The sequence below is a fragment of the Pseudopipra pipra genome, chromosome 11, assembly GCF_036250125.1.
Source record: "Pseudopipra pipra isolate bDixPip1 chromosome 11, bDixPip1.hap1, whole genome shotgun sequence".
NCBI lineage: Eukaryota > Metazoa > Chordata > Aves > Passeriformes > Pipridae > Pseudopipra > Pseudopipra pipra.
Genome location: NC_087559.1, coordinates 14,976,670 through 14,995,782, shown reverse-complemented (window position 1 = coordinate 14,995,782; position 19,113 = coordinate 14,976,670). Strand labels below are relative to the sequence as shown.

The 19,113-nt window shown below is 61.2% G+C and overlaps 2 protein-coding genes across 7 annotated transcripts; both read right to left on the bottom strand.

The window, feature by feature from the left end:
* Positions 1–209: 209 nt before the first annotated feature.
* On the bottom strand, positions 210–11,787 carry SEMA3G (semaphorin 3G). Of its 3 annotated transcripts, XM_064667771.1 has the most exons (16): positions 11,668–11,787; positions 8,097–8,257; positions 7,237–7,299; positions 5,751–5,870; positions 4,992–5,082; positions 4,794–4,910; positions 4,416–4,558; positions 4,222–4,336; positions 4,049–4,118; positions 3,709–3,853; positions 3,236–3,467; positions 3,036–3,127; positions 2,730–2,771; positions 2,344–2,569; positions 1,902–2,041; positions 210–1,808 (listed from the first exon to the last, which is right to left on the bottom strand). In XM_064667771.1, exons 1-16 carry the CDS (start codon positions 11,759–11,761, stop codon positions 1,344–1,346), a joined length of 2,316 nt encoding a protein of 771 aa, XP_064523841.1. In that variant the 5' UTR covers positions 11,762–11,787; the 3' UTR covers positions 210–1,343. The 3 variants fall into 3 exon arrangements, with proteins under 3 accessions (XP_064523841.1, XP_064523840.1, XP_064523842.1); XM_064667770.1 differs by having other exon boundaries at positions 4,794–5,082; XM_064667772.1 differs by lacking the exon at positions 1,902–2,041 and having other exon boundaries at positions 1,518–1,808.
* Positions 11,788–13,197: 1,410 nt separating this feature from the next.
* ACY1 (aminoacylase 1) lies at positions 13,198–19,107 on the bottom strand. Of its 4 annotated transcripts, none has more exons than XM_064667758.1 (15): positions 19,007–19,107; positions 17,651–17,783; positions 16,958–17,022; positions 16,299–16,403; positions 16,090–16,184; positions 15,823–15,899; positions 15,509–15,598; positions 15,230–15,286; positions 15,047–15,120; positions 14,894–14,943; positions 14,569–14,713; positions 14,417–14,485; positions 14,243–14,322; positions 13,897–13,957; positions 13,198–13,771 (listed from the first exon to the last, which is right to left on the bottom strand). In XM_064667758.1, the coding sequence occupies exons 2-15, from the start codon at positions 17,757–17,759 to the stop codon at positions 13,607–13,609; spliced, it is 1,242 nt and encodes a 413-aa protein (XP_064523828.1). In that variant the 5' UTR covers positions 17,760–17,783; positions 19,007–19,107; the 3' UTR covers positions 13,198–13,606. The 4 variants fall into 4 exon arrangements, with proteins under 4 accessions (XP_064523828.1, XP_064523826.1, XP_064523827.1 ...); XM_064667756.1 differs by having other exon boundaries at positions 18,941–19,091; XM_064667757.1 differs by having other exon boundaries at positions 18,898–19,036.
* Positions 19,108–19,113: the final 6 nt, after the last annotated feature.

The following is a 19,113-nucleotide window of genomic DNA, read 5'->3' as shown; positions in this document are numbered from 1 at the left end:
GCCCGCCAGCCCCACCACAGCTCTCCCATCCCAGGAGACACCCTGAGCAGGCACCTGGAGCTTGCAAGGGAGCTGGAGAAGGGGGCCAGGACCCCCAGCCCCTCTCCCTGGGCAACGGCAGTGCTGCCCATGGACTTTGCTCCCCGCGAGCTGTGCTGCAGCACAAACACACACACTCACAGGGAGGAGAGATGATATCACAACCTGGCTTTGTGTGAGCTATTTAGGGCCTTTTAATTATTATTATTATTATTATTATTTTTCTTTCCCGTCCCTCCGGCTCCGAACAATGCCCATCCCAGCGGGGCCGAGGTTCACACCATTGTGTGGGGCTGCCCTGCCTCAGGAAGGGGCAGATCTTTATCACCCCGGGACTGACCAGGAGTGAGCTCATGTCGGGGGAGGAAAGCAAGGAGCACCTCACCATGCACCTACCCCAGCCCCTGCATTTGGGGGAGACCCCAGGTGCTGGTTTGGCTCCACCAGCCACCACGAGCCCACCCAAACCGGCCTCGTCCCACCCCGCCCTGCAGGGCCACCAACCAGCAGAAACACACCCCAGCTGTGGTGCAGCCCCCCCAAACTGTGCCTTCTGCCTGTTCCTGCTCGTACCTGGGCACAGTGACAGGGATGGCATCAGTGCCTCTCCCATGTTTACCCAGGAACAGGTCTAACCTGCCCACAAACATTTGCTTTTCTCCCTGACCCTAAAACTGTGGCTGGGGGCAGGGGGACAGAGGGGAAATGGGGAGCTGCACCCAGGCACTGCTGAGTGAGTCCTGGTGCCAAGGGAAAGTAGGAAGGAGCCTTGTTCTCCAGGGTATGCCCTGGATGGCACAGCACGGCTCCAGCACCCCAGGCACAGCAGGTGACAGGGCTCATCCTGGACACAGATGTTTTCTGGGGTAATGCTCAGTTTTTCCCCCCATAAGAGCAGGCATCATCTTCCACAGGCTCTGGGCTGGCATGGAAAGAGCCCAAAGCCATCAGCTGCTCCCCGTGGTGCCATGTTCAGCCCCTTTATTCCCAGAGGAAGCCAGCCAGCTCCTGGGGTGACAGCACAGCAGTGCCACCACGCCTGCCAAGCCCCAACACACCCAGGGACCATGGCCCCCAACTGCCACAGCACCCAGCAAGAGCAAGGGGGGGGACAATGCATCCCACCTCACCGTCCATTTCGGAGGTGACCCTGCAGCCACTGGGGGTGATGGGGACCTGCCCACCAACCTGTCCAAGGGGACCAGGCTGGCAGCACTGCCAGGGCAGGAGACCCTCGGGGCTGCCAGCAGCACGGGGAGCTGGTGCTCGCCCACGGCCACCCCACGTCCGTCACCCTGCCCTCTCTAAGTGGCTGGCACTTGCCGGGGCACACGGTTCCTCTCACCGTGGGGTTTGGCCACCCGTCCCTTCTTGCTCACGTCCACTCCAGCCAGGGCCAGCTTGGCCTGGGCAAGCTTGCTCTTGCGGTGGTGGGGGCGGCCACTGCACCAGAGGCGGGCACAGTACTCCTCCACCCGCCGCAGGTTCTGGGAGCTGATCAGGTGCATGATGTCCTTGAACCAGGCTTTGGGAGCCTGTGGTGCCAGCCGGGGCTCGGAGCAGAGCAGGCGTGGGGGCTCGTCACCCCGCTCCCTGGGGAGGGTGTGTGCCAGCTGCTCACCAGGGATCACCTCCAGGGCCGTCTTGGCCACGGTCTGGGTGAAGCCGTGCTCCAGGGTTTTGCAGTAGTAGGTGCCGGTGTCGTGCCGGTGCAGCTTGCGGAAGAGCAGCCCGTGCTCCGTCTGCAGGATCCGATCGTCCGTCTTCACCTGCCGGCCACCACAAGGTTGGAGGGGGTCCAGGTCTGGCCCTACATCCCTCCCGTGTCCCCACAAAGGAAGAAAGTGCAGGGGGAGCCTCACCTCATCCCGCTGCTCGTCGGGGGGCCTCTGGACAAACCACTGCACAGTGGCCTGCGGGGACCGGGGCACGCACTCCAGGAAGGTGCTGTTGTCCTCCGCCCCATAAAGCACCTTCTCCTCAACCGTCTCAAAATCATCCACTGGGGCAAAGACAGGCACAGGCTCATGAGGAGGGCAGAGCCAGGCTTCCACCTGCCTGTGTGTCAGCCCCCCTGGGCCACCGTGTGGCTTCAGCCCCCTTCTCTCCCTGGGGACAGACCCCAGCCCCAGCAGCACCCACCTTCTCTTGGGGCACCCCTTGGTCTATGGGACAGGGAGATGAGGATTCCCCAGCCCATCCCAATGGCGACAAGCCCTTCTCTGTGCTGAGGGCTGTGGATGTCAGGACACCTTGGGGCACCTAGAGGAACCCCTCATCCCTGTGGTCCCCCCAGTCTCTCACCAGTCAGGTTCTGGTCCAGACACTGGTGCGCAGGGTTACCATGATGGGCATCCTGGCGGCGATGGCGGCGCTTGCCAGAGGGCTGGTAGTGGGTGCAGGCAGTGCCGTCCCAGGCGCAGTAGGGATCCCTGGCCAGGCAGCATTCGGCACAAGCCGAGCCGTAGGACTCGCACCGGTGCAGCCGTACCTGGGCCACCCCCAGGCTAGAGCCCACGTAGAGTGTTTGCTGGGGGAACAGCACCAAGGTGGTGATGCTGGCAGGCCCCATGGGCACAGCACCCAGGGGGCCAGCCAAGACCTCCCTGGGGCAAGCACCATGCGGCTCTGAGAGGTCGGTGACCACAGCTCAGTCCCCAGCCCTGTGGCCGAGCCATGTCTATACTCACACGCTTGACAGAGATCTCCATCTGGGTGATGGGCACAGGCACCTGCAGGGGAGGAGAGAGGATGTCAGGCTGGCTAAACCTCGCCACGGAGAGCCTGGCTCATTCAGACCTGCTGGGGCTTTGAAGGGCATCAGGAATGTTTTGGGGAGGGTGGAAACACCCCCGGCCACCCTCTGCCCTCACAGCCCTGAGACCTTCCAGTGCCCAACACTGCGGTGACAACCCTGAGCCTCCCTCCCCATGTGTTTCCCCAACCTGAGCTCACCCTCTTGCCCCCTCCCTTGCAAGTGGGGCAGAAAATGTCACCTTAAAAACCTGCAGCTCCTCCAGGATGACTTCCTCAGTCATGGCTGAGCTTGTCTTCTGCAGGACCACCACCTTCAGCACCGAGCCGGCATCTGGGGGCCAAGGAGGATAGAGGTGTGAGCACCCTGCCATCACAAAGCCCGGAGGTGTGGTAACCCCAGCACTGGGGCTGCTTCCTGCGTGCTGATCCTGCTGCTCACCTGTCCCGAGGAAGAGGACGTCGTGCTGCCCGTCCTCGGCCTCCACCCGGTCCACCACGATCTGGCGCAGCCGGTGGGGCAGGTCGGTCTTCACCAGGAGGGGCCGGCGGTGCCGGGGGTACACGGGCCTGTACATGAGGGGGTGAGCGCGGGCAAAGTGCAGCACCTCGTCAGGGAAGTCCTTGGTGGTGCCGTACTGCCGCCGGGGCTGGTTGGTGGTCTTGCTGGGACACTGTGGGGATGAGAGGGGCCCAGCTCAGCCCAGCCACACCACCACCCACCCCTCCTTTGCCCTCCATCGCCCCTCAGAGCTGGTTTGGACCCCTCCTTGCCTTCCAGTTTGGAATCCATCTTCTCCACCCCTTTGCCAGACCTCGGTCCCCAGCTGACCAAGGGTGGATCCCATAGGGAGCCCACCCCAGCAGGTGAGAAGATGGGGGGAAGAAGGCCCAGAGCTGCAGGGAGTCACTCACCACACCAGGCCGTGGGTAGGGCACCTTGCCCTCGTAGGCACCCCACTGATGGTGGGGGCTCTCCCGGTGGGCAAAGGGCCCGTTGAAGACCTCCCGGATGTCGGCTACGCGGTACACACAGACAGCAGAGCCCTGAAAGACGTGGCTGAAAGGAGATGGAGAACGTGATGAGCAGAGCCATGCTTGGTGCCCGTGGCAGTGGGGCTCATGGGAGCACCAACATTCCTATGCAGACCAGAGCAGAGCTGGGGAGCGACCAGCAAGCCTTGGTGACAGTGACAGGGTAGATCATGGGTGGCTGCAGCTGGATGTCCCCAGAGGCTGGAGCTGGACTACCCACCTGACAGTGCTGAAAAGGGCATATATCTCTGGATTCTTCCCATCCTTTGTCCTCAGCAAGAAGACATCCTCTGAAAATGGAAGCATGGGGTTTCTCCTAGAATCCCCAGGGTTTCCCGAAGCCACCAACTCAGGGACTAGCCCTGGTGAGGTACAGATCCAGGCACCCCTTACCCAGCTCATCGAAGTAAGTGTCAATCCCACCAGGGCCAGGGACAGAGCACACCAGCTGGGCTTTGTTGAAGGTACTCCACTTGTTGACCAGCACCCTCTGGCCACCAGCATCATTCTGCAGGGACAGGAAGCATCAGGGCCACTGCTGTGACTTTGTCCATCCCTGTCCCCCACGGTCCCCACCAGCATCTTACCACACAGACACGCCCCACACGGCTGACAATGGCGTGCTCCTTGCTGTCTGCATCCACCACCTTCTCCGTGAAGAAGAAGTAGGCTTTGTCATTGTCCCGGTCGTCATTGTCTGGGATCAAGTGAGCTGCCACAAATTTGGGGTCTACAAGCAAGAGCTGGCCATGTCAGGTGGGGTAAGAGGGCACAGCAACCACCTCCAGCCCCACACCACGCTGGGGCTGGATGCCAGCCAGGAGGACGCCCAGACCTTGCTTCCTGGTGCCTCACCATGCTCATACCAGCCATGAGGGATGCTGCACCATGGCCACTGCAAGGCTCATGGTCCCCAGCACTAGCCCAGCCAGGGGGCAGGAGGAGGGGCAGAGGGAAGCCCTTACCATGGAGTAGGCGCTGGTCCACCTCGGTGCGCAGGGCGGAGCGGGTCCCCAAACTGCGGAACACGCCGGGATCACGTCCCAGGAAATCCGCGGTGAGGCCGGCATACAGCTCCCCACCTGCAAAAACACCCAGCTTGCACAGGGACCATCCCTGGCCAGCACCCCAGAGGCTCATGGATCCCAAGGAAGACAACCCACCGATGACAGTGCTGGCGAAAGCACGGCTGGGCTCGTGCGGGCACCTGCCCCGGCCGGTCTCCACGCTGGCAGGGTCCAGGCTGAAGGTGTGCTGGGGAGGGGGAGCAGGCAGGTGAGCCCTGGGCTGTGCCTGGGCAGGCAGGGGCCAGCTCTGGTCCCTGCCCAGCTCACAGGCACTTCGCTGCAAGCATCCTCAGCACCAGCCCACCCAAAGAGACTGTCTGGAAACAAAATCCATGCTTTTTGAGGCAGGATTGATCCTATGAGGACACACAGCAGTTGGAGGGATCTTCCAGCCCCACTGCTTGCCTGTTAGCCTGGTCGGTCATCACAGTACAGGCAGGGCTCCTGCTGCCCACATGGTGCTGGGCTGTGAGGAGGGAACAGAGGCCCCTGCCATTCCATCCCAGCTAACTTGATTTATGAGCAGTGAGCTGGGAGAAGAGGAAATGCCACCCATGCGTCAGCCCCTGGCAGGACACCAGCCTCTGTATGAGTGTTTCCCACGTCTGGAAAGGGGGTGCCAGCCCAGACAGGTGGGTCAGCTGGGGAAGGGGGTAGCAGAAGCTCAAAGGGACAACAGGGAGCTGCTTCCTGATACCGTCCCCCCTCAGTATTTACGATGGGGCAAACACCACATCCAGCATCCCCACACAGTCTCAAGGCCACTCAGGAGGGAGGCAAGTGATGAGGATCTACTTCCCAGGGGTGTCCCACCATAGATGCTCAGGGTGGGCACCCTCCACAGTGCTTCCCTACCTCGCCACGGGGCCCCACATAGACGAAGGTGCAGACGGGGTGGAAGGCGCCCGTCCCACAGGCCAGCAAGTGCGTCCGGTTGTAGGGGTGCAGCACACGGACATAGTTGGCACAGTCAGTCTGGGGAGACAGCAGGGGAGAGGAAGGGTCATAGTATATTGGTGCTTTGCCCACTCTCAGCTCCCTGCCTCTAGCCTAGTACCAGGGGTGTGAGATGGCAGTTTGAACCCAATGACAGGACTTGCACAGACTTCATCTAGGTAGTCCCCAGCCCACTGCAAAAGGACAATGCTTTTTACTGGTCTTCCTGCCCCTGGGCACCTGTGCACTCACCCTATCACACAGCCCACACCAGGGGAGCAAGGTCACCTGCCCAGCAAGCTCCAAACTCAGCCCCCAACCCCTGGCGCCCAGGACGTGACCAGATGCAGGGACATCCTTTCCCATCGTGTTCCTGCACACACCGGGGATGAAACAAAAGGAGGAAACACCAGAGATAGAAACCTCAAACGTCCTGAGCTGCCTCTAGAACAGCTTTGACTGCTGCTGTCTGGAATTGTCCTCTTCTTTGGTGGACAGTAGCAATGACAGTCCCAGGGCTGGAGACCTGCCACCTCTGACCTCGCTCATTCTCTCCTGGCAGTTCCCACTGGAAAAGGGCTCCCATCCTTCTCCACTGTTTGCTTGGCGGCTCCCCCTGGTCAGCGCCAGCCCTGCCTGCCCCCACTGTCCCCCCCCCCCGCCTCCCCCCACAGCAGGAGGCCCCTCATCTGCTGGGAACACTGCTCCTGAGCCGCCCTAGGGGTTCCCAGCCTCCTGCTGTTTATTTTCCCTTTGCAAAGAGCCTCTAAAATAGCAAGTGAAAAAAAAATATATGTTCAAGGAAAATAAAAAGTTGAGCCTGCCCTGGCTTGGATCTGTCGGTGAGAGCTTGTAAAATAAACACACAGAGCAGGACAGGGACTCCTGGGAGCAATTAGTCTGGGTCGAGGGAGCCTCAGGGACTTTATCCCTGCCATAGTCCTGCTTCGTATTGAGGCAGGGTGATGCAAAGAGGGGTAAGGTTTGGGGAGCAAGGTCACTGAACCTGACTGAATTACAGATTTCCCATCACTGGGGACAGCCAGGATGGGCCGGTGTTGCTGGGGTCTGGAGCACAGCATGGGGGTTGTGGTCCCTCCAAGCTCAGGTCCCAGAGCCTGGCTATCCCTGCCCACTCAGTGTAGCCACTCTGGGACACACTGGCCACGACTCTGCGGCCACGGGGCTGAGCAGAGTGATTGAGACAGCATTCCCAGAGCCTGGAGCAAGCCTCTTACATGGCCAGGCTTGGCCACTGACTTCCTGCCTCAGTTTCCCTCATGCTCTACTCCGGTATTAACTGGCCTGTGAGCCCCACGGGGTCACTCCCAACAGGATGACATGGCATAGCCCCGGCTGTGGGGACCCCCAGCTCAGGGCAGAGCACACATGGGGAGACACTCACCCCTGGATCCTTCCCCTTCCGAAAACACTCCTCCGTCTGCCCCGGGAGGGGTGGCCAGTAGATCTGAAACACAAAGGATCTGTTGGAGCAGGGAGGGGGGACAGCAGGAACTCAGCCTTGCAAATCCATGTCCCCAGGCATGGAGAGAGAGACAGAGAGAGGGACCACGGCTCCCCAGAGCCCACCCAGTCCAGGGCTCCCACCCTGCAACCTCAGGCAGGACCCTTCCTCCTGGGGAGAGGCACCCCAGCGGTCACAGCCCACAGCCAAACTGGATTAGGGTGGTCATGCTGGGGATGGCTGAAGCTGGCCTGGAAGGGGGTGGGCTTGTGGGTAGCCTGGGGAAAGAGTGCCAGGGGACAATATGAGTGATGGAGCCCATGTCCCCCACAGATTCTGGCGGCTCTCAGACCAAGGGCAGCTTGGGTACACAAGCCCTTGACCCCATCACAGTGACCCAACACACTAAGGGCACTTCATTTCCTCCTTCCCTTTCTTCAGCTAGAAACAGTCCAGAGCCTTGTTTGAAAAACAGCAAGCCAAAGTGGAGAGGGTGAAGGACCACCCAGCACCATTGCTGTGGTCTGTCACCTCTCCCACCGAGGATCCAGGAGAGGCCTGGGGGCCTCTGAGAGCCCTGACAGAGCTTGTTGCAATGATAGATGGCTTTAGCTCCTTGTCTCTGCTAGCTCACCCCTGCCAGGCACTACAAGTTTTCAGAATCACTTCTGGGCACTTGAGATGGGGACACCCCCAGGGCGGGTCTTGTTTCAGGGTGACTTTGCCTGGCTCAGTTGGGCACCATCCACTGAGAGGGACGAGGAGTCCATAGGGATGAAGCTCAGCAGCACCCAGCTCACCTCCTTGGCATCTGCACTGGCCCCATCCAGGAGCAGGGAGTAGAGCACATCCTTCCCCCCGATGAAGAGCCGATCCCGGTACTCATCCAAGTAGAGGGAGCGGAAGCCCAGGAAGCCTCGGTGACCGAAGAAGAGGACGGAGCGGTTGCTGCCTGAAAGCTCTGCCAGGGAGAGAGGGCACATCAGGAGGAACCATCCTGGCCTCAAGGGTCCCTACAAGCTGCTGCTTCTAAGTATCACAGAGCTGTCCTGGAGCCAGAAGAGTTGCTCCCAGCCTCTCCGGACAGCATTATCCTTCTCCATCCCTTCCCAGAGGTGCGGGCATCCCAGACTCAACCTGGCTGAAGTGCTGCTCTCCCTGCCAGCCAAGGAAAAAGCTGCAGAGTCAATTGGCAACAGGGTACCAGGCAAGGTTGCTGCCCCCCAGCAAGGTTTGGCCAAACCACTCCAGCCTTCTACTGTGGCTGTGCTACAGTGAGTTGGGCTATGCCACCAGCCCCAGCCAGGAGGGTGATGAGATCACACATGGGGTGGGCAGAAAATAGGTCCTGTCCCTGCCAGGTGCCAGCCAAGGACATAATAGCAGGCAACCAGCCAGTGCCATGGCACACAAAGTCTGCTGCTGCCACCACCTGCAGACCTCGCTGACAGGGAGCTTTCCTCCACATCACACCACGGGGATGGCACTTGGGCAGAGGCACTGGAATGGGAATTCTGCATCCCTGGGATGGACATCACATCCCAAAGAAACGGGGTCTGATATCAAGGCCTCCAAAGCAGGTCCAAGCATGAATTTCATGGGATACCAAGGGGACCCTCATGGTGACGACACCACGGGGGAAGTGGCATGACTGGTTTGCAGCAGGAAATGACTTTCAGGGTCATCAAGCCGGCACAGTGGCGCCCACACAGCTGCCACAGAGGGAGAGAGCAAGAGGGAATGGCTCAGCTTCATAGGGCTCTGAAAACCCATCCCAGCAACTGCCCTGAACACAGGCCAGGCCACTGTGACCTCCAGACAGAAGAGGAGGACAAAGCGCCATTGATGAGCACAGCCATGTCCCCAAACACCCTCCAGCCCAGAAGACTGCTAACTGCTGCTGCTGACCCCAGGGAAACCCCCAGCACGAGCATCCCCCCCACATGACCCCATGAGAGAGGAGGTGGTGCTGGGACAAGCCCAGTTGCCAGCAGCCCAAGACACTGGGGTACCAAGCCCTGCTCTTGCCAGGGGGGCCATTTATCACCTCCAGCAAGGAGGTGGCCATGCCATGCCCCCATCCTGGTGGGAAATGTATCTTCTGGGGCCTGCAAGGGAGACAAGGTCCATCCCCGGTGGGGGACAATGACAACCTCCATCCCATCACATACAGCTCCCATCCCTGCCAGGCTGCTCAAGGGCAGTCCCAGTGCACTAACTGGTGATGCCAGCGACACAGAAGGATAGAGCCTCAGTGGCTCCATCCCCATCGGGAAGTCCCCTGTGCCTGCCAGCAGAGCTGGCACCAGGCCCTGGCAGCCCCTCCACCCCATCTCCCTGGGGGTACCCTCCCCCTGTGTCCTCACAGCATCTCAGGTCCTCCCGTATCGCCTGGTTCAGCACAGGAAAATGCTGTCGTCTCCTTCTATTCTTGCCCAGCAATAATATTTTCCCAGCTCAGAATAACATCAGCAAAGTCGTCAGGCTCCTTTTATTGTTTCAGGCGAGGCTTCCCCTTCTCCCCCAGACCTGGCGAATTCCTCCTGCGCCTCGGGTTACACCAGCCCAGGGCGCCTTCCTCTTCCCCCCCCCCCCCGGCTTCATCTCCCCAGGGAATAGCCCCCTGCCATGGCCCATCCATTCCTGGGACCCCTTTACCCCAGTGGGGGGAGCCCCGGGGGAGGGACAGCAAGAGAGCACTGGGCTGTGCTGCAATGCACATAGCAGCAAAATGCTCTTTCCCCTCTTACATGAGCCACTGCTGAAATTCGAAACAAAAGGAGAAGAGTGGCTTGAAGTGTGAGGGAGAGCTGAGGATGTGGCCACCCCTGCACTCACAGCACAAAGCCTATCCCTGTCACCCCACAAATGCCACCCCGCACCCAGAGCCGCTCGCCAGGCAGAGCCCAGACCGAGGAGATGTGCGCAAACAGCTCCGGCTCGCCCCTTTCATTTCGGAGGCTCTAATGGCTTTAATTGAAATTTTCATTTTCTTTTTCTTCCCCTCGGGGAGAAGGCGGTGGCAGAATTTGTTTCATGGGAAATTTCAGTTTCTGTTTCCAATTTGGAAGACGAATGGAATAATCAGCCTAAGAAGCGGGGGAAAAAAAAAAAAAAAGGCTTTCAAAGGTGGCTCCTCCCCGTGAGAAGCTGAGGAGCGCCCCCCGCCCGGGCCCTGAGGAGCCCTTCACACCTGGGGAATGGCCCGGCACGGCCGGACTTTGTGCTGGAGTGGATCAGACACAAAGCCAGACCCTGAGCCCCACGACCCAGCCCTGCTGTGACCCCAGACCCCCTTGCCCTGTTGCCAAGCCCAACCTGAGGACGCCGGATCCCATGAAGGGGGAGAGCCATGAGCCGTCCTGGGTGCGTGCTGGCTCCCAGGGTAAGCAGGAACCACTGAGCGCCTCAATTTCCCCTTCCACAGGGAGGCAGCCCCTGGGTCGCCTGCTGTGCCCCAGGACAGAGGCAGCTTTGGGAACCCCCAGCTCAGGCAGCACAGGAGCAGACTTTTCCCTGGCACAGGGAGGTGCTCTGCAGCTCCCGTGGCTCTCCAAGCGCTGGACTGATCATGCCTTTCCTCTCGCTGGGAACGGGGAAGATATGCCTTATGTAATTTATTTTATGTTAATTTTTTTTACGAGTAGGTTCATTGCTTTGAGGCCAGAAGGAGATTGGGGCGCCCCAGGCTCTGTCAAGTTTGGCTGGAGCAGCCCGTGGATTAGGCTGGCAGAGCGGGGGATGCGGCGAGTCAGAGCAGGATCACAGGGAGAGTTTTAATTAAAACCAAACACTGCCCCCGCAGCCCCCCGAGGGGCTCCGGCACCCTGGCACCCGCACCCCAGCACGGCGGGGCTCAGAGGGCGCACCCCGGGGACCCCCCGCCCAGCCGAGGTTGCTGAGCACCCACCCCCGGGGTTGCCCAGGCCGAGGGACCACCAACGCACCGCAGCACGCCCCCAACACACACGGCAGAGCGTGCCGGGGCCGGGACAGTGCCGTGCCTCAGTTTCCCCGCACTCGACGTGGGAGACGATCCTCGTGGGAAGCGACGGGGCTGGCGCGGATCCCGGCTGCACATCTCCTCTCTCCATCACTCGGCTCCCCACTTCCTCCCCCTTCTCCCCGGGGGCCCTCCACGTCCCGCGTGGGGAACGGAGGGGTGCCGGGCAGCCACTCACCAAAACCCCAGCCCAACCCGAGCCCCCAGCGCAAGGTGCCCACGAAACCTCCCCCCCAAAAAACCTGCACTCCGAGCGCAGCACCCGCAGCTCCCCAAGCCCCCGCGCAACCCCCGCAGAGAGGACCCCGAGGACACCCCTCGGGGGGCAGCCCCCCCGTCCCGCAGCAGGTGCCCCCGGCCCGGCTCACCGCGGTAGGACAGGCGGAGCCGGGGCAAGCTGTGCCCCGTCGCCCCCAGCCAGCACAGCGACAGCGACACCGCCAAGGCCACCGCCGTCCGCATCCCGCCGCCGCGCCCGGGGCCGCCGGTGGCACTGAGGTTTTATGGGGCCGACATCCGACCGCCCCCGGCCCGCCCCGGCCCGCCCCGCCCCGGCCCCGCCATCCCTCATCCCCAAGGGCGGCGGGGATGCGCGGGGGGACGGCTCCATCCCTGGGGGGACCCCGAGAACTCCGCACATCCCCAAAGTGTCCCCCTGCCACCAGCGTTTTAGGCTTTACCACAGCCCCCTCCCGCAGCTGACCCTGCCAGCCCCTTCTGCTCATCCCCGAGGATGGGGAGCAAGGGAGGGAACCTAGGGTCTCCCAGCCTTGCCCTCCTGGAGGAGAAGGAGAGGGCACACAGACCTGCTCCCCAAGAAGGATGCTGAGCGTGGGGTGATCTCCAAGCACCAGCAAGCACCCAGCTCTCAGGTCCCATCTCAGTGCCAGGCAAGCTGGATACAGAAGGATGGCTGGGGAAAGGGGCTGAGCAGGATCGAGGGGGGTGCACAGGGTGCCACATGCAGCCCTGGTGCACCCACAGGGCAGGGGATGTAGTGCTATCTCCCAGCAAAGGTGCCAGCACCCTGAACAGGGATCCTGGCCAGCAAGGCCCCCATGGTACCTACCCCACTCCCATGCCATCCTACCCCAGGACTGCAGGGTCAGGGGACATCGTCATATGAGACATCAGAGAATCTACACTGGATTCCCACAGGAGCCTCGGTGCACAGGCAGGTGTGTCCCTCACACAAAAGCCTCGGATTTCCCCCTGTGCTAGATGGAGGGGAAGGAGCCAAGGAGCTGGTGGCTTCTCCCTCAGTGCTTCATCGCCACCGGCCTCATCCCTTCTCCCAGCCTGCCACTGGGCAGCCTCATTATCCCCAGCCATCTCAGAGTTCCAGCATCTTTTTTAATTAAAACACAGGTCAGGAGGCTGGGGGGCCCTGGCTCACCCCCAACCTTTTGTAATGGAGCACCTCTGCAAGCCCCCCAAGCACCATAAAACCATCCTAGTTCTCTCAGTGAGCCCTCGGTTTCCCCAAGGAACAGCATGGCTGGGACAGATCCGGCACCCCTGGGTGCTGCAGAGCTGCGTGGGGCTGGGAACGAGCAAGGAGGAGATGCAGCCAGTGGCAGCTCTGGCAGATAAGCTGAGGTGCCTGCCCAGACCCGCATATTGCCTGCCTAGACCCAAGGGCTTACGGCAGCAGGAGCTGATGGAGGGAGGGAGGGAAGGAGCAGGATGAAGCCCAGCACCAGTCCCCTGAGGCTGATTGGGAGCAGAGGCCCCACAGCCTGCCCAGGCAGGATCCTGCCTGCACTGCTGTCCCCCAGCCCAATGAACCCAGAGGAGCAGGAGCACCCCAGCTGGCCCCACTGAGCAAGGAAATCTGCAGTGCCTGGGTGAGACTCCATGGGCAGCACCATGGACAGACAGACAGACCAGCCAGCTCCTGGCTGTGCTTACCAAGATTTATTGACCTGCACAGGAAGGACAGGTGGCACTTGGCCCCAGCTCCCCTGGCAAGCAGGCAGGGAGGCAGGACAAGGTGTGGGCAGGCAGAGCAGGCGACTGGCCAGCCCCTCACCACCCAGCCCCTGCAGCCAGAGGTGGAACAGGGACAGCAGGAGGCACTGCCAACACCAGAAAAGGCTGGAGGCACCTGGACACAAGGCTCTGCTGGCACGTGGGCAAGGGGGACACAACCCCTCGGGCATCACCAGCAGGCCAGCCCTGAACACAGCCAACATGGCACTATGCCATCTGCATCCCCAGTACACTGGCAGATATCCACTGTGCCCACCCCCTGCCCCGTTTTTAAAGCTTTGCATGGCACCCCCCATCCTGCCCCTGCATGGGTGCTCAGCCCTCGGCAGGCAGCGGGGGCACCGAGGCCAGGGCGCTCAGGAGGCGGGCGTAGATCTCGATGCCCCGCAGGAAGACTTGCTCGTTGAGGAACTCGTTGTGGTCGTGGAGCAGCACTGGCGTGCGGTTCATGGGCGAGAAGCCGATAGCCGGGTGTCCTGCCTGGAGGTGGGGAGGCATGAGGTGAGGTTGGAGCTGCCCCCCCTCCACCTGGACAAGGTTCCTGCTTGGGGCTGCAGGTCTTACCCCAGATGGGGGACCCACGGGCAGGTGGGCATCCCACTCACCGCTCGGATGTAGCGGCTGTCGGTGGCAGCCGGGAAGATCTCAAGCTTGAGCTGCAGTTTCCTGACAAGTGAGACCCTGTGTCAGCAAGGGCACGAGGGCAGCCAGGTCCCCTGTCCCCCTGACACCCAGTGGGCAAAGAGACTGTGACAGGAAGGTCCCTCAGCCCTGCAGGACACTCAATCCCATTCCTTTGGAGGGTGAGACACAAGGGAGATGCTTTGGCACAGCACAGAGCACCCTATCCCAACCACTGCCATAACCCCAGAGACCCCTGGGGACCACCTGGCTCCCACCAGAGGATGTCCCCGCCATGATGATCCTGCTCTTCCTGGGGACACTACTCACATGTCCCTACAGACCCCACTGAAGGCCTTCCACCATGGGTCCGACTCGTCAGTGGAGGTTATGTGTTGGTCCATGCATTTCTGATGGAGGGAGAGGGCAGGTGAGGGGCAAGCGGGTGAGCACTTGGCAGGGGAGGGATGGGTGCAATGTGCCTGGGTGGCTGAGACCCCTCACCTGGTGAAACTCATAAGTGACACCATCCCCAGCACCACGGCACCACTTGGCCACCTGCTCCTCGAAGGCCTGGGGCGGAGACCAGAGGAGGAGTGTGAGCAGGGTACCCCCAATCCTGCTCCCCTCCTTGGTGGGGCTAGTGTGGCGCCCACCTTTAGGTCCACAGTGGGTGGGATGCGGATGTCAAAGCTGGCAGCCATCTCTGAGGGCACCACGTTGAAGGAGACACCCCCCTCCAGCATGGTCATGTTGAGCGAGGTGACGTCCCCCAGGGTCAGGCTTGAGTCAGTCTTGAGCCTCGTGGGATGCAAGGGAGAGTCACTCTGTGCCACTTGGAGAGGACAAGTGCCCCCCCATCCCAAATGGGAAAAGTGAGGCACAGGGTGGCAGCACTGGATCAGAGCCTGACTTGGGATCCCAAGGACCCCCTTCATGGACCAAACTGAAGCTACAACCATACCACTGCCTGTCTCCTACCTCTGCTTCTCGCTCTCCCTGAAGGCCAGGAAGGAGTTGATGACTTTTTGCTAGGGAGAGAAGGGCAGCAGATGAGGATCAGCCCTGTGGGCAGGTGCCTGGGTAGGCACAGGGCAGGCACGGGGGTTGCACATGGTGTACCCCCTCTCTTACCATCTTCTCGGCCGCCGTGTTGCTGATGAAGCGGGACCCATGTCCGGGGCTACCCATGCACTTCACCTTTATCCCTGCAGCAGTGGGGATAGAGGGAAATGTTGTGCAGCAAGCTTGGGATAGCACCAGTGCCCCAGCACCCAGCAGAGCCAGGGACGGGGTAGTGGGCATGCAGGTACTCACACCACGGGCTCTTCTCGCCATAGAAGACACTGAAGGTGTCAGATGGGCTGGCCAGGCCTGTGGTGGGCACAGACAGGGAGTCAGTGTGCCATAACATACCCCCCTCTGCTCTGCCCTGGCAGCATTTCCCCTCCAGGCTGGCACCGTGTGGGTCACTGTCCAGGAGAAGGATTCCCCAAGGGGGTGCCTGAAAGTGTGCTGGGTGCCAATGCCTGGGGGTAATGCCAGGGTGTGTGCCAGGAGGAGACACATGCCTGTGCCAGCCCTACCACCACTCACCCTCATCCATGGCAAAGCCCACGTTGAGTGCTTTGAACTCGGGGCGCTGCACGAACATCTCCATGCCCTTGTGTCCACCCACCTCCTCATCTGCAGGGGAGAGCGTGGCATGGAGGAAGGAACTGGGGCATCCCCCAGCCCACCACCTCCTGATCCTCCTTCCATGCCAGCCTGGGTGCCATCAGATATCCAGCCTAGAGCTAGAGCTCAAAATATGGACAGCCTGGCAGCTGCCACGCCATGGGGGACTCCAGAGCATCAGCCAGCTGCCTGCCCCTTCTGTGCCCCTGAGAGGGGACAGCCTGGGGACTCACCAGGCACAAAGGTGAGGTGGATGGTGCGGGCAAAAGACTTTCCCTCTGCCTTCAGCCTCCGGATGGCCTCAAGGTACCTGCAGGGGGAAAGTAGTGTCTGGTCATCATGGAGGAGAGGGGCTTGTGCGCTCTGAGCCACCTCAGGGTGGGTCAAGAGGTGGCACCCTCAGACCCAGCAACCCTGGGGATGGCTGCATCCTGTCCTGCATCACTCAGAGGCACCACCAGCACCGTGCCCACCCGGCAGACACAGAGCCCTCCACTCACTGGATGGAGACACACTTCATATCCTGGGCACCTCGGGCATAGATGTTGCCTTGCGAGTCCTTAACAGCCTCGAAGGGTGGGTAAGTCCAGTGCTCCTGTGGGGGAGAGTGGCCAGCATGGTAGAGGGGCACAGCAGGCCCCAGCTCCCATCCTCCTGCCACCCAATCCTCTCCACCATGCCCATCCCATCCCTCGCCCTGTCCCAGCACCTCAAAGACGGGCACGACATCGGTGTGGGAGTTGAGGAGGATGGAGCGCAGGCGGGGATTCGTGCCCTGCCAGGTCAGGATCAGCACCACATGGCCCTGGCACACCTGTGGAGCAAAGGTAGGGTGTCACCAGGGTCCAGGATGGGGACAGAGGTGCTGGGAGTGGTGGACTGGAGCCAAAAAGCATCAGCTTGGGAAAAATTTCTGGATGCCACCTGGCAGGTCACCCCTTTCTCTGCTGGGAGAGGGCAGGCAGCAGAAGCAGACATGCCTGCACTCCCCACAGCCAGACAGAGTCTGGCTGCAGGTGCCAGACCTGGCTACACTTCCAAGGAAGGAAGACAAACCCAGGATCTTCCCCTGGTGCCCGGGAATCCCCTGGGACAGCCGGTGCCCAGCAGGAAGGACAGCCCCAGCCAATGTGACCCTGCCAGGTCCCCAGCTAATCATAGCACAGGCAGCTGCAAAGGTCAGCAGGGAGCAGCCGGAATACTGGCTTAAGGAAGGGCTTAGGTCAGCCGAGGATTACAGGCAGAGGGGATTCACTCCTGCCCAGCTCTGGTGTGCAGGCCAGGGAACAGCCCAGTCACTAAGGACCTGGGCACAGGTGGATGGATGGATGGACAGATGGACTGGAGGTAGCTCCTCGCCTTGCTCACCTCCACTTTTTGGCAGGCCAAGCCCAAGTCGGTGCCAACACGCTCCAGAAATCGGACAGCCGCATCTAGGGAAGAGTGGGGATGCCTGGAGTTACATCGGGGTCTCCCTCCCCTCTCACTGCAATCCCCCAGGGTCCCCAAGGCTCTGTGGGGTTCCCTAAGGACAAGGAAAGAGGTGACTAGAGAGGGCAGGTGATGGAGGTCCTGGGCACAAGAGGTGGCCAGGAACAGGGACAGAAGCAGCTCATTACCATCCCTTTGGGATGAGGACTTGGGGAATACGAAAAAATAAAAATTGAAGGGGGTGAGTTCAGGGGGAATGGTCCTCCATTGGAGTTTTGTGAGATCCTCACAAATAAAAAAATCTCAATGTGCCTTAGTGGGAGGACACAAATGTTAACAGAAGGAGATCTGCATGGAAGGAGTTCATCCATTCCAGAGCCAGGGCAGCATGGAAAGGGGGAGCAAGGGGCACAGGGCTGGAGGGTGCAAACAGCAGCTCTGGGTGCACTTGGGACATCCCTGCCCCAACCAAAGGCACGAGCAAAGATAAGACACAAAGGAGTTTGCTCCTTAACACCATGATCAAAACAGCACCGGCACAGGACTTGGGCACTTGGGTCCAAAGACCAGAGCTGCAAAGCCGCATTGGCAGATCCCACGTGGCTCCCTGTCCTGTTCCCCCATCCTCACCATAGTCAGGTTTGGGGTGGACAGTGTCAATCCTCAGGTACTCCCGGAAAAGCGTAACCGAGGAGTTCTCCGAGGCCCCTGTGCTCTTCCCAGGCTTCCCAGGTGCCATATCTGGGACCGGGGCTGCAAAGCTCTGGGGGAAGAGTGGCAAGATGGTTAATCACCCACCGGCCCCTCCAAAGTCCGCCGGCAAGCTCGGTTGTCACAGAAACTGAAGTGAGACAGGGCAAAGGTCTGCCCCGTGTGAGTCCTGGGACACTGCCAACATGGGAGAAATCCCCCCCACTTCGGCCACAGGGCAGGATGGAGTGTGCCCCCCAAACTGTCCTGTCATTCTTCCCCCAAAGCACATCTTCCTGCCACAGACACAGTGCCAGGGCAGCCTGTGATGGCCAGGCCTGGGGGGAGATCCAGGAAAGGGCTAGCTGAGAGGAAAAGGGGGTAACCAGGTGGGGAAGAGGGTTATGGGGGGAAGAAGTGTGTGTAGGGCAGGGGCACATGGTAGTTTGGGGTAGCCAGGGATGCTGAGGAGTGCAGACAGGATGCTGGTGTAAGGAGGTGCAGGTAAGGAAAGGGGGACACTGGCTGCTTAGGGGGTGCAGGAGAACTGCAAGGAAAGGTGCTGGGGGTGCAGGGAAATGGGAGTGGTGAAGGGGGATCGAGTGCTTGCAGAGGACAGAAGGACTAGGGCCCTAATTAGGGTGACAGGCTACTGGGGGAGCTGTTTGAGCTGTTTGAAAAGTGCTGGGTGGCTGGAGGAGCAGGAGGATGTGGGCTGCTTAGGGGCACACAGGGGTACAGTAGGAGGTGTGAAGGGGAACATGGGGGGGGTGGAAGCAGGGGGTGCAGAGAGGCTATGAGAGCTGCAGTGAGACCCTGGTTAGGGGTGGAGGTACTGAGGCTGGGGATGCAAAGGGGAACAGGTGAGGTATAGGGATACCATGGCTGGGGTGCAGGAAGGGGGCACAGTGGGGTGCAGGGGTACTGCAGTTGGGATGCAGGGACATCATGGTTAGAGTTGTGGGGAGTGCAGGGTCCCGTGGGTAGGGATGCAGGGATAGTGTGGTTAAGGGGGCTGGGGAGTGAAGCAGAGGGCAGGGTATCATGGTTAGGGGTGCAGGGAGGTGCAGAGCACCATGGTTAGGGGTGCAGGGGCAGCACGGGCAAGAAGGCAGAGGGGTGCACAACACCGTGGTAAGCGGGTGCAGGGGCGTAGCGGAGGGGTGCAAGGGGGGGTTGCAGGGTACCGTGGCGCGGGCTTGAAGGGGGCGAAGGCACCGGGGCACCCACCCGCGGGCTGCCGGGCGCTCCTGCTGCCCGACCCCGCTCCTCGGCCTCCCGCCGCCCCGGCCCTACCTCCGCGCTGCTGCCGCCGGCGCTGCCCGGCCCCGCTCCGCCCGCTCCGCTCCGCCCCGCCGGCGGCAGCGGGCAGGGGGCGGGCAGGGGAGGAGCGGGGGCGCAGG

Excerpts from the sequence above, each read along its gene's own strand:
- SEMA3G (XM_064667770.1), bottom strand. The coding sequence starts at position 11,761 with ATGCGGACGGCGGTGGCCTTGGCGGTGTCGCTGTCGCTGTGCTGGCTG. Across the intron at positions 5,083-5,750 it reads ATGTGGGGCCCCGTGGCGAG|CACACCTTCAGCCTGGACCC; the intron begins GTAGGGAAGCAC and ends CCCCCTCCCCAG. Across the intron at positions 3,128-3,235 it reads CGTCCTCTTCCTCGGGACAG|ATGCCGGCTCGGTGCTGAAG; the intron begins GTGAGCAGCAGG and ends CTTGGCCCCCAG.
- ACY1 (XM_064667758.1), bottom strand. The coding sequence starts at position 17,759 with ATGGCACCTGGGAAGCCTGGGAAGAGCACAGGGGCCTCGGAGAACTCC. Across the intron at positions 17,023-17,650 it reads CCACCCCAAACCTGACTATG|ATGCGGCTGTCCGATTTCTG; the intron begins GTGAGGATGGGG and ends ACTCTTCCCTAG. Across the intron at positions 15,900-16,089 it reads ATGAAGTGTGTCTCCATCCA|GTACCTTGAGGCCATCCGGA; the intron begins GTGAGTGGAGGG and ends TTCCCCCTGCAG.